The 22,243-nt window shown below is 48.8% G+C and overlaps 1 protein-coding gene across 10 annotated transcripts in view; it reads right to left on the bottom strand.

The window, feature by feature from the left end:
- The window catches only part of SLC8A3 (solute carrier family 8 member A3), a 121,588-nt gene that overhangs the window by 7,536 nt on the left and 91,809 nt on the right, over positions 1–22,243 (bottom strand). For 5 of the 10 annotated variants that reach the window (XM_038139552.1, XM_038139559.1, XM_038139557.1 and 2 more), the window contains 5 exons: positions 21,908–22,014; positions 11,152–11,169; positions 2,304–2,428; positions 1,645–1,744; positions 311–586 (listed from right to left, as the gene is read on the bottom strand). In XM_038139552.1, the coding sequence (XP_037995480.1) occupies positions 311–586; positions 1,645–1,744; positions 2,304–2,428; positions 11,152–11,169; positions 21,908–22,014 (626 nt within the window). Of the gene's footprint in view, positions 1–310; positions 587–1,644; positions 1,745–2,303; positions 2,429–11,151; positions 11,170–20,428; positions 20,533–21,907; positions 22,015–22,243 lie in introns of those variants that run through there. The other 5 variants (XM_038139561.1, XM_038139554.1, XM_038139555.1 and 2 more) reach the window with 5 other exon arrangements.

Genomic DNA, 22,243 nt, shown 5'->3' with positions numbered 1-22,243 from the left:
TTGAGGGAGGAAAGAAGGAGAAATCACTGGGGGTCCAACAGGAGAAACAGACAACCCTTTCTGCCTGGGGAACAAGGGAGGCTCAGGTGTGTCACCAACCAGGTTAGAACACAGAGCAAGAGGTGCACAGTCCCCTCCTAGGTTCAGAGATCCCACGTTGCCACAAAGCAAGGTGCAGACCTTGCCTGGAGACAGGGCTTTGAGGATACCTTTCCTGAACCCCATCCCATGACAGAGCTTCTTCCCTGAAACTAGGAGCATCTCCAGAGGATTTACCTCCCACCCCATCCCCTCCCCATGGCCACCTCACCTGGCACAGAAGTGCCGAAGGCGACGAAGACGACAGCAGTCACCGAGTCCTTGAGGCCAATGGTGCAGCCGAAGTGGGAGGCGAGGTCGCCGATGACGGCCGTGAGCATGCCGATGATGAGGATGGAGACGACGAAGCAGGCCCAGCCATTGCAGTACTCGGTGGGGGGCACGCAGGCAAACAGCACCTTCCAGAAGACTGTCAGGAAGTGCATCACGTAGTCAAAGCAGGATGGCAGGCGCTCCTCACCAGACTCGTCCTCATCCTCATCACCTGCTGCAAACAACACAGAAGGAGAGGTCCAGCATTCATTCCATCGGGGCAGCTTGTGCTTGTTTCCTCCACCCCAAGGCTCCAGGGATTCTGCTCTACTGGGACAAGGTGGAATGGTGCTGGCCATGACAGTGAATTCAAGGCACACCAGATCCTTCAGTGATGGGTGAGGCTTGGCAAAAAGAATGTCTCCCAGCCACCCCAGAGCCCTCAGGGATGGGGAGCGATGTAATGGGGTGTTGCACCCACAGAGGGGCAGCCCTGTCCCTGTCCATAGGCAGTCACACAGGAGGTAGTCAACCTGTGGAGATCACAGTTGAGTGGCATGAAGAAATTACACAGGCAAAGTGATGTTTTAACAGAAAGTAATAGAATTGGGAAACTGGAGAGATCTTTTGATCCTCTTGCTCCAGAGCACAGGCTGGGCCATCCACTCCCTCCTATACAGCTGGGTGAAAAGCACTCCTTTGGGGCAGATGCCAAACCAACCATCAAGGAAAGGTTCAGAAAGATGCCCAACTGCCATTAACGGCATAGACATGCCGAAAATACCTTCCCCACCGCTGCTTGGCTCTGAAAGCAGTGAGCTCTCTCATCAGGCAACAGCTGTCAAGTCTCTGGGCCTTTTCCTTCACCAGCTGCTGCCTGGCGAGGCAACATCTCCAGTCTTCATGTGGTAACTCTCCTCACTCGCAGGAACTCTACTGGCTATGCCAGGACATCTCTCAGTAGGAGCTACCTGCACTGGCCAGGATCCCAGCCAGGATGGGATTTTGCTGCCTGCACACTGCTCATCAGATCACCGAAGCAGCAGGAGCACTGCCAGCAGAGGCAGCCTTTCAAAACCGGCCTTCTGGAGGGCTCTGCACCAGAAGATGGATCTCCTGGGCTCCTCACTAATGTACCTGCAAAAGCCCACTATATTTGGAGCAGAGGAGCTCTTTGGACTGGCTTTGCTGATGGGTCACCACAGCTGAGCATGACTGAGCAGGGAGATGCTGTCATTCCAGTCTGCATGAATGCTGCGGATGTGAGTATGGATTTTCTGATGTGCCCCTCACCTGCGCTCACAGTAATGGCCTCCATGAACTGGTCCCTCCAGGAATGTGTCCCTACAACCAAAGCCAGGTTTGTCTTCCTAATCAGCTTGTCCACGGTGCTCTGTTGTGGGAATAAAATGCACAGCAATTAAACCAACTGCAAGTGGGCAAGGATGATCTTGCAATGCACTGTGGTCTCACAGACCCTTTCCAAACTATGGAAGTGTCACAAGCACTCTCCTACCAGCTAGATTAGGCCATGACTAGGGCTGAGGCCACCTTCTCGCTGGACTGGCTGATCCAGACCTCGCCAGAGCCAGCTTGTTTGCCACACCTCAATCCTGATTAGGTTCCTTCTTCCCTCAACCCTGCCTCACCAGAGACAGCTCTGCTCCTCCATCCTCTTGCCCACTGGCTTCTTCTGCTTCCAGCAGGGCCTTCTTGCCTTTCTCCCTCCACCCCCAGCAGCCAGCCACTGCTACTTTTGACATTTCTTGTAGACTTCACCCATCCTTTACTGCATTACATACTTTTCCTCTCTCCTTTACTGCATTACATACTTTTCCTCTCTCAACAACCCTTTTCCTGCACATGCTGCCCCCTCAGTCCTGCTCTCCAAGGCTCCTGGACAGTGCCACGTGGCATTCCCCTCCTGATGGACCCCTAGGACACCCACTGACCTTGAACTCATAGGATTCCTCAATGATGACTTCCAGTTTGGGGTGCTCTCCGAGTATTGGTTTGCCCATCTCTGCAATTCTCTTGGCTTCCTCCTCTTCAACTGTCATCTTCCTCTCAGCCACCTCTGTGAAAGCAAGGCCAACTCCAAGCTGTGGGCAGCAGCCCTGGACCTCCAGGGCACCACGGGGGCTTGTCTGCAGGGCCTGAGCATGGGCTTCTGCAGCCCCCTCACAGCTTGCTAAGTTCACACAGCAGTTTGGGGGGCAGTGGTGGGGTGTTGACCACAGAAACAAAGGACCAAGATTTCTGAATATCAGTCACCAAGAACATAAGCGACATGTTTTTAATTTATTAACAAAAAAAAAACCCTCTTGCATGTTTCTTCAGTCTGCATTGATGCTCTCAGTTGACACACTGTCTCCCATCTCCCCTGCAGCAGCCACAGTTTTGGGGAGAGTGAGGTACTAAATCATTCTGCCATTTGGCAGAAGTGCCCTTTAAGACACTTCTAACACCCTGACATGCTCCCCCATTTGAATTAACAAGAGACAGAGCCTTTTTTCCCCCTTTGAGTAGAAAATCATGGTTGGCTCCTTGTGCCACTCAGCGCTTGATCTAACTCAGACACACACAGTCACAACCACATGTAAACCCCATATGAATTGGAAAAATGAACAAGAAGTAATGAAACAAGTAGTTTTTCCTATTCATAAGACTGCAAGGGTGCTAAGGCACTGGAACAGGTTGTCCAGAGAAGATGTGAATACCCTGTCCCTAGAAGTCCATGACCAGGTTAGATGTGGTGTTTGAGCAACCTAGGGAAAGGTGTCCCATGGGAGTAGGGTTGAAACCAGATGATCTTTAAGATTCCTTCCAACATATTCCATCCTGTAATTCTGTATTTAGTTTCTGCTGAAGGAAACTAAACCAGGACCCTGGGTCAGCAGCGTGCTGAGATGACCCTGTGTCAGGCTCAATCTCGCTGATGACCCAGCTAACCCAGCAAGGTGCCTCAAGAGGGTTCTGGTTGCCCAGATGGGAAGGAGCATCCCAACGAGCTGGAAGGGTGCCTAGGCCTGGCCCAGGTTTTGTCTTCCACCCACATGCCCAAGTGCAGGAAGATGCTGACGGGCTCTCTGTAAAACTGACACCTCAAGAAAGGGGCTGGCTTTCCCCTGGCTTTTTGGTGCCTGATCAGTCAGGGTGTACAAGCTGCAATACAGGGCCCAGCTGAGCCTGGGAGTGCAAGGTGGAGCTCTTTAGAACCTGGGAGGACATATCGCAAAGGCAGAGCATCTTGTTCTGGCTAAGCAGTGGGTCAGATGTTACCTGAGGTTTCCTGCAGAGGTTACAAATGCCCAGGTAATGCCTCAGATGTGATTGATCCCATGTGGACACCAGCAGATCTCACACTACACACTAAAACTCACATAGAAATTATGCAGTCCCAGTGAAATCTATTTATAAACTCTGACTTCTCTCTTCATCTGCCTGGTTAGATTGACTGCAAAGGCTGTAAGCCTTGCAAGACCTTCAGAGTTTATAAAACGTAACTCCTGTGGCAGGTGACATTATTATAACCCATCACAGAAACAGAAAAGTTGCATCCATCATTTAAAATCAATGACGTACATCAAAACCATCACTGCCTAGCTCCAAGACAGCATCGTCTGGATTCAGGAATCCCTGTAAGTTTGGAAAAAAATTGCACAGACAGAGGAGCACAGCACCTGGAGAAGAAGAAAGGCAATGCAGGATGCTGGGGCATGCAGGGGGCACGCCTTTTCACTGAAAAGGTAGTTAAGCATCGGAATGGGCTGCCCAGGAAGGTGGTGGAGTCACCATCCCTCGAAGAGATCAAGAAACAACTGGGTGTGGCACTTAGTGCTATGGTTTAGTTGACATGGTGCTGTTTGGTCAAAGGTTAGACAATGATCTTGGAGGTCTTTTCCAACCTTAATGACTCTATGATTCCACGGTTCTTTGAAAATGTTCTGCTTTACACTACACTTGGAGGCATGAACTGATGATTATCAAGAACAAGATGCAAGGTACTCATATTCACTGGAACAAGGAGTGAGAGATCATGGACATCTCTTTTTCTAAGACACAGAACAAGAAAGTCCAGTGTCTTGCTCTACCTGGGAGTGCGTGAAGATAAGCTGAGTCCATCGATGAAAATGCTCACACATCAGTTGCCATAGCACATATGACATGACTTTGCTTCTGTCTGAGCTCCTCATAACCTGAAGGTCAGGGGTGAAGGCACCCTCAGCTCCACAAAACTCAGCTTGGCAGATGAGCTTGAGCACATGCTGACCTGTGCTGACAAGACAGAACCGAACAAAAGCACTACAGCCATCCCAGCAGGGTTGCAAAGCCCAGACTTGGTGACAGTCTGACTCACTATAACCTTCCCTGGAATAAATACATCTCAAAAGCTGCGGTCACAGTTGGCGATGCAGTCCCTTAGCCTCCTGCCCACTGGCTGCAGTTGCAGAGCGCAGAAAGCAAATGTCTGGAATCTGAGAAAATGCTCTGAAAAATAGGGAATATCAGGGAGCATTTCCTCAGCTTAACTCCAGGAGAAATGATGCAATGAAACCTCAATCCCCAATCTAACTGATTTGACAAAAGCCTTTGGCATGGTAAGAGAACACAGAGTCTCACACAAATGTTATGCCTCTAGGCAAGGCTGAACTGCAGGCAGGTCTGTAGGCACATGCAGTGCAGCAAGTTTTCTTATCTCCATAGGAAATGGTATTCAACACAGCCTTATCCCAGAACCTGGCATCTTGCTTATGCTAGTTTATGTACTTGCATCAGGCAGGACAGTGAAAGATGTGAATCCCTCCCTGAGGAGGAAGATCTCCTGTGTCTCTTCTCTGTGTGTGCCACGTCCAGGGCTGTGGGGGAGGCTGCATGGGAATGCCTGCATGGGAATGTTCACGGAACCTCGCACCTTCTAGCATGTGGCTTTGTTGTCTCTGCAAGCCACCTGTGGATCACCTACTGTTGCAACAACCAAGGCAATCGCTTGCCAGGCAGCTCTTAGAGTAAATCAAGCAACACAACCATGTCCAAGAGTGTATGTCAGCCCAGGGGCTTGATGCTAGATGCTATTCTACTAGCATGAGCACGGGACCGGAGACCCCACAAAGTGAAGGTGGTGGGAGTCCAGCTATTCCAGAAGGCACCTTGCCAGCAGACTAAGTGCCACCAGAGGCACCTTCAAGCCCTAAGTAAGCCACTTGGAGTGAACAGACAAGTTGACTGGCAATGGAGACCTTCAGCCTACAGACAGCACACCCAAGGAGACATGAATAAAGGAGGCACTGATGTCACCTCCTCTTGCATGTGTACAGTGAACTGGGGTGCAGACAGAAGAACATGGGCACCCAAGATGGCACATCAAAGGGCATCCTGTGGGGACAGATGGTTGAACATGACTGCCCAGCTAGGTCTTTCACTGTCAGCTGCAAGCAAACCACAGGAGAACAGGCACAGGGAGCACGTCCAAATGGGTACCTCATAGAAATGTTAATAGTAGAAGCTTTTGGATAAGGAAGAAAGAAGGTAATTCCTAATGTCTCATTAAAATGCAGTCACATTTGTGAACATGCAACAGGAAAGCAAAGCACAGAAACCTAACCTAAACCTAAATTTCAAAGGTGCATCTGAAAACATTTAAGCTGCCATTGTATTTTTCCTGAGGCTCCATCCTAATGTAGAAGAAAAACACAAGACTCCCATGTCAGTACTGTACTGGATCTTGCTCAATGCACTTATGCAAGTGACCCATAGGTGCTAAATACCAGGCTGCTGACTGGCCTCTGAAATTAAGGCAGTAGCAGGAAGGACAAATTTAGGAGCCCAGCTGATATTTTTTCTCCAGAACCTGTACTTGCCATACAGTTAAGGTGGGCTGAGCACCTTCAAAGAGCAATATGAAGCCCCTACATGATCCCATCAATTCTGCCCACCTACTGTTTAGGAAACATGCACATCTTGGGGCAGGAATCAATGTCAACCTCTGTAAAACACCAGATCCCATCCTAAGCCTGCTCCAAGCCTGTTGGGTCTGCCTGTTTCAATGGGATGCTGAGGGCTGAGCTGAGCCTGTGTGTACTGACCAAACAGCTGAGAAGGAATAAACTCTTGCAAAAAACCCAGTGGCAGAGAACAATCCCAGTGCTCCAGCATTTCAGGGAAGCACTTCAGCCAGCACAGGGTGCACCAGCCTGCCTATAGAGCCACAGGAGGTTGCTGTCCTCACTTGAGTCCATCAATCCTTGCAATCCATCAGGCTGCTCGCTTGCTGCAAGTGTGGGACATACTCCCACACAGTCTGGTGTAGGGCTGGGGTCTTGGAGCGCTCCTCCAGGAAGCAGAGACAGGACATCTGTGATGTGTGTGACACCTCACCCCAGTATGGCAGCCTGCAAAGAAGACTACGAAGGGCTAAGATAAATAGAACACAACGTAAGGGGGAGTGAGCATGGGGGGATTGTATGCTGGGAGAGAGATTTTAATTTGGAAGGTCAAGTCTGTCAAGGTGAATGCCGCCAAGCTGCAGCTTAATTATTAACTAGCCTGATTTCTGTTTGTATCTGCATCAGTACCTACTTTTCAATGCGGATTGCACCCTGGACTCCCTGCTGTCAACTCCAATTAAGCCTGATAAGGTCTGGCTGTGCCTATCGAGAAAAGAGCTTGCCAGGACCTTCTGGGCTGCCTCCACCTCCTCCCTGGGAAGGAGAAGGTGGTCAGAGAGGGATCCCCTAGGCCCTGTCTGCTCTGGCACCTAGGTATGTGCTACCATTGAGTGTTAGGAACCTCTCTGGGCTGCAGGAGCACACAGAGGCTGCTGAGGCCAGGCAAGCTGGGGCTGCTGTGCCAGCTGCTGCACCAAGGTACCCTGCTCCTGGTGCCAGGGAGCCAATGAGGTACAGAGAATATGCTGCAAGCAGGTGAGACAACAGGTAAAATCAAAGGCTGGGTGGGAGGAATGAGGATCAAGTACGCTTTTGCTTGGGCTGTAGCAACAGCCACAGCTGATACCCACTAGGTGCTGGACTGTGCAGGAAGCAAGAGAAGAAGTTCTTGGATAAACCACTCCATGCTCTCATTCTGCCTTCTCAGACCCTTAAAGCTATGAGAGACAAGGGGGCTGAGCAGCTCCTGGTTATGGTCCTGCCACTGCTGGGCTCTGCAGCCGTGGGCACGTCTCTGCCATGCTCACTGCTTAACTTTCACCCCACATCCGTCTCAGTCTGTGTCCCTCAACTTACGTCTGCAGGGCCATCCCAGGACTTGAGATGCAGTGATTTGCGAAGCACTTTCAGACCGGCACGTGACAGGCCATTTCTTGGGGTCAAAATACTCTAAACATATCCCCATCTCATTGTATTTCTTCCAGGGAAAGGAGAGCACTGAGCTGTGTTCCCACATCATGCATTGCTTGCCCACTCAACCTCCTTCAGACTGGGGGGGATCAAACGGGAACTAGACATTCCCTGTGGCCTCTTGGACACATTATAAATCGAAGTTAGATAAAGTCCATTTCTGTGGTGTAATCTGGCCACTGCATCTGTTGAGCTGAAGCAGGCAATGGAAAGGCCCTGTAACACCATCAGAGAGGCAGATACTCATCACCTAGGCAATGCTGCAAAACTACCAACCAACCATGGACCAGTTTGTATTCCCTGACACTTGCTGAATAAATTGGACTGAAACCAGCAATGTATTCATGAAAGATTGCTATGAAGGCCATTTCACACTCTTCAAGCTATCCTGTCTCCATCCATTTCTGGAGCGGGCATGTATCTGCATGAAGGTCACCCATTTTGGAGACTATGCTGCTAGGAAAAAATTAAAACAACAATTAAAATGGGATCCTTTTCTTGTTGTGGCTTAATAAGATATAACCCTGGCTAAACAAAGTAAATAGAGAGCATGAATGAGTTCCTCTCTCCAGAGCACTGTCAAGCTGTCAGTCACAAGTGGAGAAGACTTCTGGCTAAAAGACACTCTGGCTTTGGAGATTAGCATATGGATATGCCCTTTACAGAAGCACATGCCCACATACAAGCACTGGCAGCCTAGGCTGCCTTCTGAAATGTAAGGAATCTGCTTACTCTAGCCCTGAAAGCTATTTTTGAGACATGATACATCCCATATACATGCCCAGCATTCCTTAATGGTAACTGGGAAATGATGCACATTCATGAGAGGGAGTCTAAGGCACAGGGCTGGGAACTGAGCATTATTCCACTCCTGGCTCTGCCTTGAGATTGCTGCTGACATGACCATCCCTGACTGGCCAGACAACTGGCATCTCTGCTCCTCAGTCTTTCCCACTGCTAAGTGGGCATGGGAGTTTTAATGCATAAATAAAGAAATATATTTAGACATATTTTCTTTGAACTGGATGAGTATATAGAAACGATGATATAGAAGTATCTACCATTTAGATAATTCCATAGCCCTTTAAAGATCTAGATCACTTGAGCCCAGGAACTTTCAAGCAAAGGTTGTGCTCAAGCTTATAGTGACTTTTGCAAAGGCTGGAAAGACCTTGAGAGCAGCTCTTCCACTGCTGGCAAAGGCAGGGACAACTGGAGTACCTTTGCACTTTGGTATCAAGTATTTCCTTGTATCAACAATATACAGAGAGATCATTGCCAGTGTCAAAACAGAAGGTTAAGAAAAACCCCAGACTCTCAAGTCTCTCCACAGCTATGCCATACTACTCTGAAGCCTGACCAGCTGGTGTTGGACACATGGCCAAGTGCTGCATGGCCTTGCAAGTCTGGCTCAGAGAGAGAGAAGAAATTTGGAAGAAATAAATGCTGAGCAGAACCAGTGCCCTGCCCAATTTCTTCACCTTGTGTAAAATTCACATCCCTGTTTCCCTTGGGAGGGCCCTGCCAGGCTGGGGGGCCAAAGTCAGGATCCCTTATTACTTCCCAGGTAAGGGCTCTTGGGACAAGAGAGGCATGTCACTTGGGCTCATCCATCAGGGCACCCACACTTTCTGTAAGGAGAAGGGATCACTCTTGTGAGCAGGGGCTGTGCAGCTTTTGGCCCTTCAGGGGCTGCCAAAGCTGTGCCATGGGAAGGGGAATGCCCCAGGGCTGCAGAGGAGAGCCAGGGCACCCAGCATCCCCAGGGATGGGATGCTGCCCAGGAAGAGCTGTGCAAGCTGCTCCAGGAGGCAAGGGAGGAGGTGTGGGACTGACAGATTCCATTGGAACATTCAATAATGCAGTTTTTAAACAAAGATTCCCGTGCGCCGGTGTAATCTAAATCTAACATGACATGGACTAAACGAGGACGTCGCTTCTCTCCCCACTGATTAGCCCTGATTGCTGCTGAGTGACACTCGAGCACGTGCCTGCTTGCTGGCCTGCTGCTGGATTGAAGCACAGGTGGGGGCCAAGCACCACGAGCCAAACGCATGTCACACGCACAGAGAGCACCTTGAGGCAGCTCAGCACGGGGGGCACCCCAGGGACCCCTCACCAGACAGAGAGGAGGCTCTCCCTTATGAACCCAAAAGTAACTTTTCATAGCTGAGGACCAAGTTCTCCAATAACAGCTGCCAAAAGCAATCAGGCTGGATCAAAACAGAGGGAGGAAAGTTATGTTATTTTAATAGGAATTATTTGGTTCCCGGGGTTCTGATCAAATTAGGCAGCTACTGAATTAAAGCAATGAAATTACTGGGAAGGAGGCTGGGCTCAACTTATTTCCAGTCCTCCCGGATCTGAAGAGGTAACAAAGGAAACCGTCCAAACCATTCCGAGGAGTTTTCCACAAACACCCTGAGCTGGTATTTGGGGAACTGGGGATTTCTGCCTGCCACTAGCAATTTTCTAATTAGTCCAATAGCCAACGGGCTCAGGACATCCCCTGTGCAGCAGATTTGGCATCCTCTGAAAAGGGGCCAGCCTGAAGCCTGTGCGGCAGATGCTGCTCCTTGGATTTGCAGCACAGCTTAGGCATCATGAATGCTTTGGTTTTCAGCTCTGCTTGCAAACCTCTGGGACTTCAAGCTCCTCTCTGCACCCTCCATGCCCACCCTTATCTTTCAAGAAATGCTTCTTTAGTGGAAATTGAACAGTAATCACATCTGGAATTGAAGGAATAACCACAATACAGGAGGCGTACACTGAACCACAGTGGGATAAAGACAGACCAGTGTAATGGGGATTTCAGGCATTCAGGGGCCCTGTGTTAAAACACGAAATCCTGACACAGGGACAGGAGATGCAGAGTGCAGAACCAGAGCTGAGGGTGAGGAGGGAAATGGTGCTGATCATATTCTGGTAGTGCTGTTCTGGTGCTGTGCACACCCTAGGATGGAAGGTGGAGAGCACAGGGGTGAAGGCACTGACGGGTGACATGTGACCCTCCATGGGAAGGGGACACCTGCACAACGTTGTACTCCTGCCCACCCCAGGCAACACTGTCCCACCCTGCAGAAATGCCACCTCCCTGCAGAAATCCCCATCTTCCCATGTGCATCAGCACAACCCAAGCACCAGAGTTGCCTAAAGAGAGTCTCGAGTCACGGCTTCAGACCAGGTATAGCTGCATGTGTTGCTTTGCAACTCTGTCTGGATCATTTCCCCCAAATTGCAAGGAAAAATCTGGAATATGGGAAATGCTCTTAGATGTCAGTCAATCAATCAATCAATCAATCACTGCTATTTTCTTAATTGTACTGCTCTTAGCTAGACTAGACACAAACATCATGAGCTGAGGTTGCCTACAACACAACAAACACAAGCAGGGACAAAAAGAGAGACAGAGCAGCCAGAAGAAAAGAGAAAAAGCACTTACCTTGTGTGAGCAGTAGGGCTGTGGTGAAAGAACATGAGAAAGACAGAGAGAGAGAAAAGAAAAAGAGGGAAGAAGTTAATATCCAACAGGAAAAAGCTGTTTTGCAGATGAAGGCTGTCAGTGAGCAATGGACATGGTGCAAGGCAGCGTGCGAGCTCACCGGGGCTGCATGTTGGGCACAGGCTGGGGAGCAGACACCACAGCAGCAAGATGGAGAGGAGACTGGGATGCTCTAGTGAGCACCACGGCACTGGCTCCCCAAAGTCACTCCTTCCCCCCCAACAAAGGCAAAGGGATGGGATGCAGTGGGGGGAAGTGGCAAGGAGGGAAAGGGAAAAGGGAGAAGGAGGGCAGTTACACTTGCCACTGGGGCCTGACACAAGCCAAACGGACCCAAAGGCATGGGAGGTGCCCCCGCCTAAGCTGGGTATGTGTGGTTGTGGCAGGGTTTGGCACAACTGAGGAGCCTCAATAAACCTGTAGGTATTGAGAAGAGAAGGTGATGGGCAGCTCATTGAGAAGAGCAGCATCAGAGGGAGGCACTGATTAAACAGATGGTCTTCAATGTCAAAAGGGGCAGGAGGTTACATGGCCATGCATCATCCCTCAGGATGATGCCCTGGCTCACCTACACTTATCCCACACCCCACTTTCAGAGGGTCAGGGTACCTAGAGGAGCTTAGCCACATGTAGAGCATCACTGAGTCCTCCTGGATCTCTCTGTTCCAAATTGTTGATCTGCCTGACAGTGCTGTATGGACACAGGCCATGCAACGTCACCATACTGGGATGCAACTGCCTGTCAGGAAACGTGGCTTCATGGTCCTCTGAGATTTGAGGTGGGAGGAAAAGAGGAGAAAGGAGCGAAGGTCCTTGCAAGGGATGACCTTGCCCTGGCTCTCCATACAGACACAGCCCAGCCCCTTTGGGCAGTGACCCCCTTTCCCTCTCCTCTCTTGATTTCCCCACTCCCCAGAGTTGTCACAAAGAAACATCTGGCTGCATCCCTCTTAAGTGTAACCCACAGACAGCCACAGCTTACATCCAGGTATCAAACCAGCCACAGCAGAATCCATATAGCTAACAAACTCAAACGTTTTTTGAGAGGGGCCAAGCACCAAGTCTGTGCCTTAGCTTTAACTTCTGCTTGTCTTTCAAACAGCAAACCAATCCCTGAAGAGTTGGTTGCATGTGATGACAGTATTGTAATTACTAACACTTATTATCATGCACTTTTAGTCTCAGAAGCTTAAAACTCTGTACAGAGTCAGTATTAACAGCCCTATTTGACAGATGGCGAAGCAAGCAAAAAGAAGCTAAAGGGAACATTTTGCAAACTCAGAAGTGGGCTGGAGTCCAAAAGTGCTAATTTTCCCAGACTTGCTGGTTCGGGCCTCTGAAAAGAGGCACTTTTATATAGATGCACCCAATTGTATCTGTGCCACTTGAAAGTGATTTCCTAAGCAATTTATCAAAGGTTGCACAGCACATCCATGGCAGAGCCAGGGAAACTAATCCTGAGTCCTGACACCCAGTCACTTCCTTGCTCTGTTGAGCAGCAATCATGGGCACAACTTTCCCAACAGTCTGCAGAGAGACACTGAACCAGTCAAGATCTTCATCCACTGATCCATCTGCCCAGCTGTAAGAACTGTGGGCAACCCAAGAGATCTCCCTTGTCCATGTGGGCAGGTAGAGGCACAAGTGAAAGGTGACATGAAGAGGCTCCTTGCTGAGCAATTCTTCTGTTTCAGGGTCAATTCCTTTTGAGAGTCAAAAACATTGGGGAAACTATTAAGTACAGTGCCACTGAGCCACAAGATGCAAAGGGATGTTTGCTCTGCCTGCACCTCCTGTCATCCACACACCTCTCCTTGAAGTCTCCAACAGGCTTATCAGCACCCCTGGTAGCATGAATCTGCTGCAGTTCATGCTGTCATGTGACCTTCTTAGTGTTCCATGGTCTTCTGGCTCTCCAGACAACGTACAGAAATTTAATTTGCCTTTTGCAATTACAAGCATTAGTACAATGGGTCAATTTGGTGTTCAAATGTAATGCAATGAAATATTTCTGCAACCCTAAGTTACCATGGCTATCAAAAAAACCATTGGTTCCTCACATTTTTTAAAACTGTTATTATACTGCTCTGGGATTTGAGTTTATTTTTTCCCCCAATTGCTTGTAGGCCTGAAAAAGAACAATTTTTCTCCCTTTCACTTATGATATGATACATGAATATTTGAAGAAGCCTATAAAGCTATGAATGAAACATCAAGAATACAGCATGCAGAAAGCCAAGGGATTATTTTATCTTTATATTTCTGAGTGAATGCTGTGCATGCAAGCAAGAAAATGATTTCACGGACTAAAGCTTTCTTCCTGCACACACATCTGCTAATGTGCCCTTAGCCCTGACCTGTAATGTTTCCTGACAGCCCATCTGGGGATGCTGTACCTGTACCAGCTTCACTGATGGCCTCCATGCTGCTCCCATCCCACAAGCTCCACTCTCCCCAGCCTGGGCTGCATCCCTCCAGTCCTCCCCAGGGCACCTCTCCCTCTCCTGCACTGCTGCTCTGCACATCACGCTCCTTATGGGGCCAAGCCAGGCCACCTCACTGCTCTTGGCATTTCAGGTAGTCTCAGAGGCTTAACATGTGTACTCTTACAGGGTACTGCTAAAATTAGCTCCCCAGCCAAATCCAAAATAGCAGTCCCAAGTATCCCTTACCTAACCCTTGTGTGGTGTGATTGTGGACAAACACGTGTGCCTGCAGATAAGGGGGCTGTGACGCTGACTCGCCCAGGAGGGCCCAGAGCCTTTAGCTCTGGATCCCTGCTCCTCCTTCACTGGGGTTTCTCTGCCCTGGAGGCTTGGTTTTGACTAGGTGAAGTCAAAATTGCATGCATTAACTCTGCTTCCCTTGCCACCCCTGAAAATGGACAATTTAGACCTGAATTTAAAAAGCTGCTAAAAATCTGTGTACTAATAAGCCATTTAATCTGCATGCTTTTGGTATACTTTGAGGTCAAACTCTGCTGTGACATGCATGTTGGTGCGGGTTACAGATCAGGAATTTCATTACCTCCTGTAATAACTCCAAAAAGCTTAAAGCAAGAGGAACCAGGCTTGGGATTGAGGAAGACTAGGGATTGAGGAATCCAGCAGTCCTGTGTTTACAGCAACCTGATGTGCTGAATGTCTGTCCCTGCCTTTTTCTAAACAGTGAAACACTTTTCTCTGCTGTTTAGCTCACTGAGAGATTTGACTATGCTGCATGCTTTATTCTGGACTCATTCTTCATTAACATAGATCTTTTCCAATCAGTATCCCCAAAGACTCAGAGAAGCCATTGTGTAGGTAAGAGGATCCTTGTTAAAGGCCTGGGATTTAGAGAGGGAGTTGCAGTGAGGGAGAGGAGGATGAATTTTGAGGAAACTCCCAGTCACACAGCAGGGCAGTCACAGGACGCCGCAGGCAGAGAGAACACACTGCCTCCTCCCCCTGCACACCCAAAGGTGACCAAGAAGTGACCATGTGAAACACAGGCTCCCTTCCCCAAAGAGATAATGGTCCTCCATCTTCCAGATGTAACTGTCTGCAGATTTGCTCACTGAGGTGAGTAAACTGTTTCCTTAATAGATTGTGAAGAGACCTAAGCATGGGGTTTTTTTACAGGCTAAACAAGGCAGAGATTTTGCAGCATGAACCAGAACACTATTATTATTGAAGTCAATAGCAAAGCTCTTGCAGACTCCAAAAAATTCCTCTCCCCCAGGAGAATCAGCAGCATCCAGCCCAATCACAGAGCTGTAAGCAAATTATTAAACCTTGATGGAATGAAGTAACAACAATCTAACATTTTTGCTACTCTTATCAGCAGCTGATGGAGTTGATGAAGGAGTTTCTTAGCATCTGTTCACACTTCAGAAAACTGCAGCACGTCTATCAATACAGCTTACCTTAAACAGGTATGGATCTTTGTAACAAGTCAAATAATTTCATCAATATTTTGATACAGATAACTTGATGGATCAATCCAAGCTGGAAATCCTTCCTTCTTTGCAGTTCAATCCTTTCTCTGTGACTTCCAGTCACATCCCCCCTCTGGGCACAAAGCTTTCCCATCAGAGGTGCTGACACTTGATTAGAAGGAGATGTGCTATGAGATTTGTCTGCACCAGTTGATTCTGTGCTGGGAGGGCTGAGAAGACTTTGGACAAAATGCTCCCAAACCAAGGCATGCCACCCAGCCAATAACAAGGTTTGCCAGCCATCTGTACTCCTATTTCCAGCAAAGTCATATCTTATGGGAAACATGCTTTCTGAAGCAAAACTTCACATGAAAGTTGTCAGTCCCTTTTATAAAACATAACCTTCAGACTCAGCCTTCAGGCATCAGCCCTGAGGTTGAATCTTCCACCGCTGTGCCATGAATTCTCACAAGCTGATTCCCAGTAACCCTCATGTAACATATTTTTCCAAATGCCATTTGCACCATTATCTGCAATCAAGTGAAATCTTCCAAAGTACCTCACTTGCCATTCAGGCTGTATCAACACTAAGATTAGCCACAATTTAAGCAGAAGAGCAACTTCATCCAGGGAACAGAAAGCAAGTTCTTCTCCTGTAGTCCAGGACTGAGGAAAAACTGTAAAAGCTGATGTGTGAAGAAAGCATTACTCCAAAATCTTGCTGGGACAGCAGCAAAATCTGCATTCTGAGTTGTGAGCTGACATGATAGCAGAGATGCTATGAGAGCAAGAGTCAAACCAACAGACAGCATCTCGTCATAAAGGAAGACACTCATTTCACTGCAGGAACCCTTTAAAAAGGTGCTGACAAAAGGATGCCCAGAAATGTGGTGCAGGGTGCAGGGAAGTTTCAAAACCCTGCAGCACTCAGTAAACAGGGATTCAGGTTACATGACTTTGCATATGGAGGAAAGGCGAGACAAGAAGGATTTGAAGATTAATTTCTTAGAAATGGAGAGGACAAAAAAAAGTCAGGAAACCTGGAAAATGGCCAGGAGGATAGAGAAAATCAACATTTACCATCCTGGCCAAGCAAAGAATATGAGTCTCTCTCTTTGATTTATTTTTACTCATTCACTCAGATACAACAAGCTTGCAGCAAGCACCACCTTGCCAGTGCTCTGTGCATCTGATATGGCACTACTGAGTCAGCACTGGTTGTCATCATGGGCCAGGCTGGCAAGATGCCAATCTCAGATCTGTTCTCATCTCTTTGAATTATTGGAGCACATCAACAAAAAGAGCTGCTATAGTAAAACTACTTGATGTGATTTGTTTGGATGATCAGAAAGACTTTGTAAAACTCCAGCTGCAGAAAGTGATTGGTGAAAAAGAACAGATGTCCTGCGAGACAAAGTAGATGTAGCATTTATGTAGCAGGAGTAAGTGGTCAGCTGTCCTTACAGCAAGGGTTAACAGCTGAGTATCCCAAGGCTCAAAGCAGCATGACTCATGTAACTGGGGATGAACAGTAAGGAGCAGCATCTGCAGATGATGCAAAATGTTCCAGTTCAAAGGCTGTATCAGTGGCTGGTCTGCATTCTGCAAGCCCTGGTCACCTGAAGACAGGCATTTGTGTTTGGACCAAAACAGGAACACTTCTGTGTAGAGATGATTTTTCCTCCAGTAAGGTGCTAGCAGATGCAGAGAGCAAGAGCAATAGGATGAATGTCATGCTGAGTTCTGGCTCTCACAAAGACCATCCTGGAGACCCCTGTGCCCCACAGGTCTGATCAGGGCCAAGAAGAAGTTCCCTTGACTGGAGGTGACTGCTTTGTATTGGCAGGTGTACAGGACAGCACAGAGAGTAATGTAAATCAACCGTGTGTGGTAGTAAGCCCTGCTCCCACCTGCCATCCACCTCCACTGCATGTCTGTCAGGAACCACTGCCACCGCAGCCTGCAGCAGGGTACCCTCAGGGACAGCACACTGGGTCTGAACAGCACCAGGCTCTGGACCAAGTTCTGCATCCCAAAATAAACCACTCAAACTCTGCCCCAGGCTGCTTTGAAAAGCACATACTACTTCTCCCTGTCATCAGCTCTGCCATCACTTCAGGGAACATTTCACCCCCGATTTCATCACTGCCACCTTGTTTATATCCCTAAGGTAAGCTTGGAGCTGCCCTCTGCATGGAGAAGTCCTGGGCAGCTGCAGGCCCTCAGCACAAAGCTGTGGTAGTGCAAGCACAGCTGGCTGTCTCTGAGTGACCCGGACTGCAGATTACTTCCAAATATGACTGCCATTCATCTGAGGCACCCAACGCCATCCCGCTTTCAGAGGAGCCAGGAGAGGTTTTGAAGATGCTGCAAATAGCTGAGAGCATCAATCCTCCTACAGCACTGAGGCACAGGCTCAGTGTGACAGAGCTAAGTGAGGAGTAACAACAAAACCAGGACACACTGTCAAGAAAACCACATCTTTTGCAGCCCTGGGAACAAATGCATGAGTAGCCAAAACCCAGAGAGACTCTACCTCAAAAGCTACCGGGCCTGGCTCCCCAAGGAGAGGCAACAGCGGTGCTTTGCCTTTGCTGTGTGAGTCACGGGGGGGTACATCCATCACCACAACAAAACCCAGCAAAGGTCTCACTAGGTGGCTGTGGTGTGGGATTTTCCCCGTCTGTGGGCACGGGGCAATGGCAGCACCCAGGTGATGCTGGCAGGAGCACGCGTGCTGGAGTCAGCATGAGCATCCCTGTCCAACGCTGCACAGCACGGCACACGATGCCCGGCATGTGCGAGCCTGAGCGTGGCCCAGGCTGCCTCCTCTCCGCCGGGAGCCAGCTGGTCATGCATGAATTCTGTGAAGCTGCTGGCCACAGCATCTGCTCTCGATCGCTCACAATGCTCTCCATGGGAAAGCCTCTCGCAGCTCCTTATTCTTCATGCCAGGCACAAGGTAGGCTCATGGGAGATGCCACAAAGTACACAGAGTACAAAGATCCCCAGTACAGAGCTGGGGATCTTTCCAGATGCCCTGGATTTAGTGTAGCGACTATGCCACCTTGTGCCAGCAACATTAATAAATGCAGTTTAATCTCCTGCCTCTCAGATTTTAAAACCATGGTGCTCTCACTCTCTGACTTTTCTCAAATGAGGCCAACTGGGGCCCTGTGTCTCCTCCCTGGCATGGTCCTTTACTTCCTCCAGGCAAAAGAGGGTCTGTCCAAGGGTGTGCCCTCACCTCCTGGCCTGCAGGCTCTGTGCTGCAGATCAATTTAGTCCAGCTCTGACCTCTTCTCTGCCTCTTGCAAATCATACAATAACACTGACTAGAGCTGATATAGATGGAAATAAGAGATAAAGGATACAGCAAACTCTGTAGTCCTAGTAATAATGGGGACGTTTTACAACTAGTCCACTTCCGGGGCCGTTTGGTTTTTTTCCAAACACTTGTTCTTATTCAGCCAGGTGCAATATGACCTGTGTAGGAAAAAGAAATGTGGGACTTCATAAAAACAGCCCATTTCTGACTCTACATTCTGATTCTGCTCATTGTTTAGAAAAGGCTTCAGGATTCACAGAGAATAGACTGCTGAGAAAAAAAATCGTTGTGTTGCTCCAGGCTGCCAAGTGCATGAGCAGGAGAAAGCCAGGGGCCTGTGATTTTCCTCCTGGACCTGCTGAGATGGAGGTGGGAGACCCATGGATAGGAAGACATCTCCACAAATGTGGAGAGGAGACCCCAGTGTGGTTCTAGGATGGAAGACTTTGATCCAGGACCAAACATTTGGCCTTCACAATGCCCAAGAAGAAATCTGAGCGTACTGTGGGTGTAGAGAGCAGATACTTACGTGGAAGCTGTGGCATCATACAGTTCTTTTATATGATGGAAAAAAGTAGTAAAATAACTAGTGGCTACAAGCTGAGGCCAGACAACTTCTACCTAGAAGCCATGCTCACATCTTTACCCTGGAGGGCAACTGATTGCTGGGACATACTCCCACAGGATATGGCAAGGTTGATCACTGCTTCTGCTCAAGGGCAGTTGGACTTCAGTGAAAACTGAGGGCTTGTGCTTGACAAAGTGAAACCTGATATCCCTCATTGCCTGTGGGCTGCAGGAAGCAGTCTAACAGTATTAAAATACGGGTTTGCATTTCACAAGCCAAGGATGCGATATGATACTGAAATGCTAATGTAACCTGTGTCTATCTAAACATCCTACAGAGCAGTCTATGGGAGCTTGGACTGGCCAGGGGACAGCTGCTGTGCTGGTGAGGTAAGAAATAGAAGACATTTCAGCAAGAGAGAGCTGTGCAGTGCGGTGCATGGGCAGCAGGCAGGTGACCCATCACCCACAGCAGCACCTGAGAGCAGAAATAAGCCTGTAGGCACATACACCTGGCTCAACCCTGTAACAGGCACCCAGAAGGATTTGAACTCATTTTTGTACAGTGCCTCTGTTTAAATCTTGGCCCTCCTAGGCCACCCCAAAGCTAGTGAAGCCAGTGGCAAGACTCAGTGAGAAACGGGTGAAACACATATAGGACAAGAACAAAGGCAGATGTAGGCAAGACACAACCATAAGTTTGGGTTCATTCCAGCTAGGAATCCTGGTCTGCTGGGAGATCCTGGGTCTCACTGCTGATGAAGTAGGACCTCAGTAGAGCTTCTCACCCTCTGCATGACAAACTGTGATTGTTTGTGACACATTTAAAGGGGTTTTCAAATGGAAGACATGAAGAACCATTTCAAAAAAAAAGTAAGCCAAGTTACTTCACACCTCCTCTCTTCCCCTATGGACTTTTCATCGCACTTCATAGGGACCCAAGAGCACCAAAGCACTGCCACTGGAGGCAACAATAGAGGGAAGGACAGGGGAAGTACAGGAGGAGCTGAAGGGGCAGCCATGCATTACACCCTTCTCTTGCCTTTTGCATTCCCCAAGGTCCTGGCAAAGAAGCAGGAGCAGGGAGAACAGCAAAGGTGTGCTCAGAACAAAAAACAGACCAAGACAAGGAAACCCAATCAAAATAACACAGCCTCCGAGACTCAAGCATTGCACAAAAGGAGGATCAGAAGTAAGCTAGGCTCTTAAAGGCAGAGAGGACACTGAAACAGCGTAAGAGCAGAATACAGGAGGGCAAAGAGTAAAAGTCGATCCGTCTACAGGAGGAGGAGAAAAGGAGGAAGGGTAAGGAGGAGAAAGAAGGTTATATTTTCTGGATTTGGGGTTTGGATACTTGATTCTGATTTTTTTCTTTTTTTGCATTTTTTTCATAAAGGATCTCACACCTGATATTCCTCGTTCCATCCATTGCGGTTCACCAAGGACAATGAAGAAATTCTCCTGCCTTTCGTATTCCTCCTCATCTACTATCTTAACCCTTATGGTCTTCCTGTAGGGACAACAAGAGAGACAACCGTGTACAGCGGGTCAGCTGGCTGGAGGCGAGGCAGCGGCGGTGGCGGCGCGGGCTCCTGGCACACAGCCCCTTCCCGCAGGGGCGGTGTGCGCTGGCCTGCCTGTCGGACACAGCATCCTCGCAGCGGCTCCTTGGGAGCAGGGCTGTTAGGGGCAGAGGGGGCTGGCAAGGGAGTGAGGAGGCAGGGAAAAGTGGGAGGAGGACTTTGCTGATGGTTAGTGGAAGGTGACTTCTGCAGCGCATTTTTTTCAGTGTCAGATGGTAATGGAAAGGGTGTCAGTTGCCTGAAAAGCATCAGGGACCACCACCCTGAGCTACCCACTGTATTTTAGCCAAAAGACCAATTTCTTCTTACCATGAATAATAAATACAGTAATAATACCCTCATGATTAAAAATAAATCTGCAAAGACTCTGGGCTGGGAACCTGAGGAGAAGAAAGAGACACATTCCCCAGTGCGGTGAGGTAGGTCTCTGCCAGTGGCTACAGCTCCACCAGCTGCTAAGGAGGCTGATGGTTCTAACTCCCATTTTAAAATGGCACATCTTATTGCTTTCTCTTCTTGATAATATCTACGCATCCTCCCATCCTGTTCCTCAACTGAGGACACAGTCTTCCCAGGGCATGGACAGCTTTGCTCACAGGGGACACAATGGGACAATGCCTCCAAGGCTCAGAAGGAAATGCCCTGGTCACTGGAGCAGGTCTAGCCTCTTTCCCCTGAGGCCAGCTAATCTGGCCCCCTCTACTACCCCTGCAATGCACACAGCTGCTGTGAGACCCCAGGCAAACCAAAGCAGGCCCTGGCTCTTCCTTCCCCTCAGCTCCTGCTCCCAGAGTTCCTCTGTGACAACCAGACCAGGGGTTGCACAGCCTTTGCCCACTGCTTCTCAGAAGTCATGGAGCTGCTTCCCTGCCAGGCCTCAATTCCTGTGTTTTTCTAACACAGGTCTGACTGGAACAACCCATAGGACCAAGGCTGGGGGATGATCTCCTGAGATGCTGGATTTGTTTCTAACCAGCATCTTCCCACTGACACTACAAAATTTTCTTGGGCCCTCTAGTGGGGGTGGCAGAAGGTTCCTCTCAAGTCACCACAGAAATATGGACAAGCAGGACTGCTCTCCATCCTTCTCTCTCTCCTCCCCTTGCCACTTTGCCTCTCAGCAGCCCCAGCACCACTCCCCATGCCACCCCATGGGTACCATGTGACACGGTGTGCGTGCACAGCAGTGTTTAGGGCAGAGCAGTCAGAGACAGAGAGACATCAGAGGAAGAGAAGAGAAGGAAGGAGATGGAAGAGAGGAGGAAAGAACATTAATGTTAGTCTGCAGGGCCAGTACTACACCTTTCTGTAAACTCATATCCACCATGCGGGGGCTCATCAGCTCAATGAAGAAATTCTTGGTTTTTTCATACTCCTCATCATCAATTACTTTGATGTGAACTGTTTTGCTGTGGATGGAAAAATAATAAGGGTCATAAAGGGGAGAGGGGAACAGAGAAGCAAAAGTCAAGGAAGGACAGAGTTAAATGGGTACATTAGAGAGTCAAAGTTTTCTCACCCACGGAACAAGCTCAACATGGCCCTTTGAGAAAGGCTAAAGCCCCCCTTCTGCAAGCAACACTGGCCAATTTTCTGTTTAACCCAAAGGCAGAATGGCAGGCTAAAGTAGAAAGTGAA

This window comes from Motacilla alba, chromosome 5 (genome assembly GCF_015832195.1).
Source record: "Motacilla alba alba isolate MOTALB_02 chromosome 5, Motacilla_alba_V1.0_pri, whole genome shotgun sequence".
Classification (NCBI taxonomy): Eukaryota; Metazoa; Chordata; class Aves; order Passeriformes; family Motacillidae; genus Motacilla; species Motacilla alba.
This window is presented reverse-complemented; position numbering and strand designations above follow the sequence as displayed.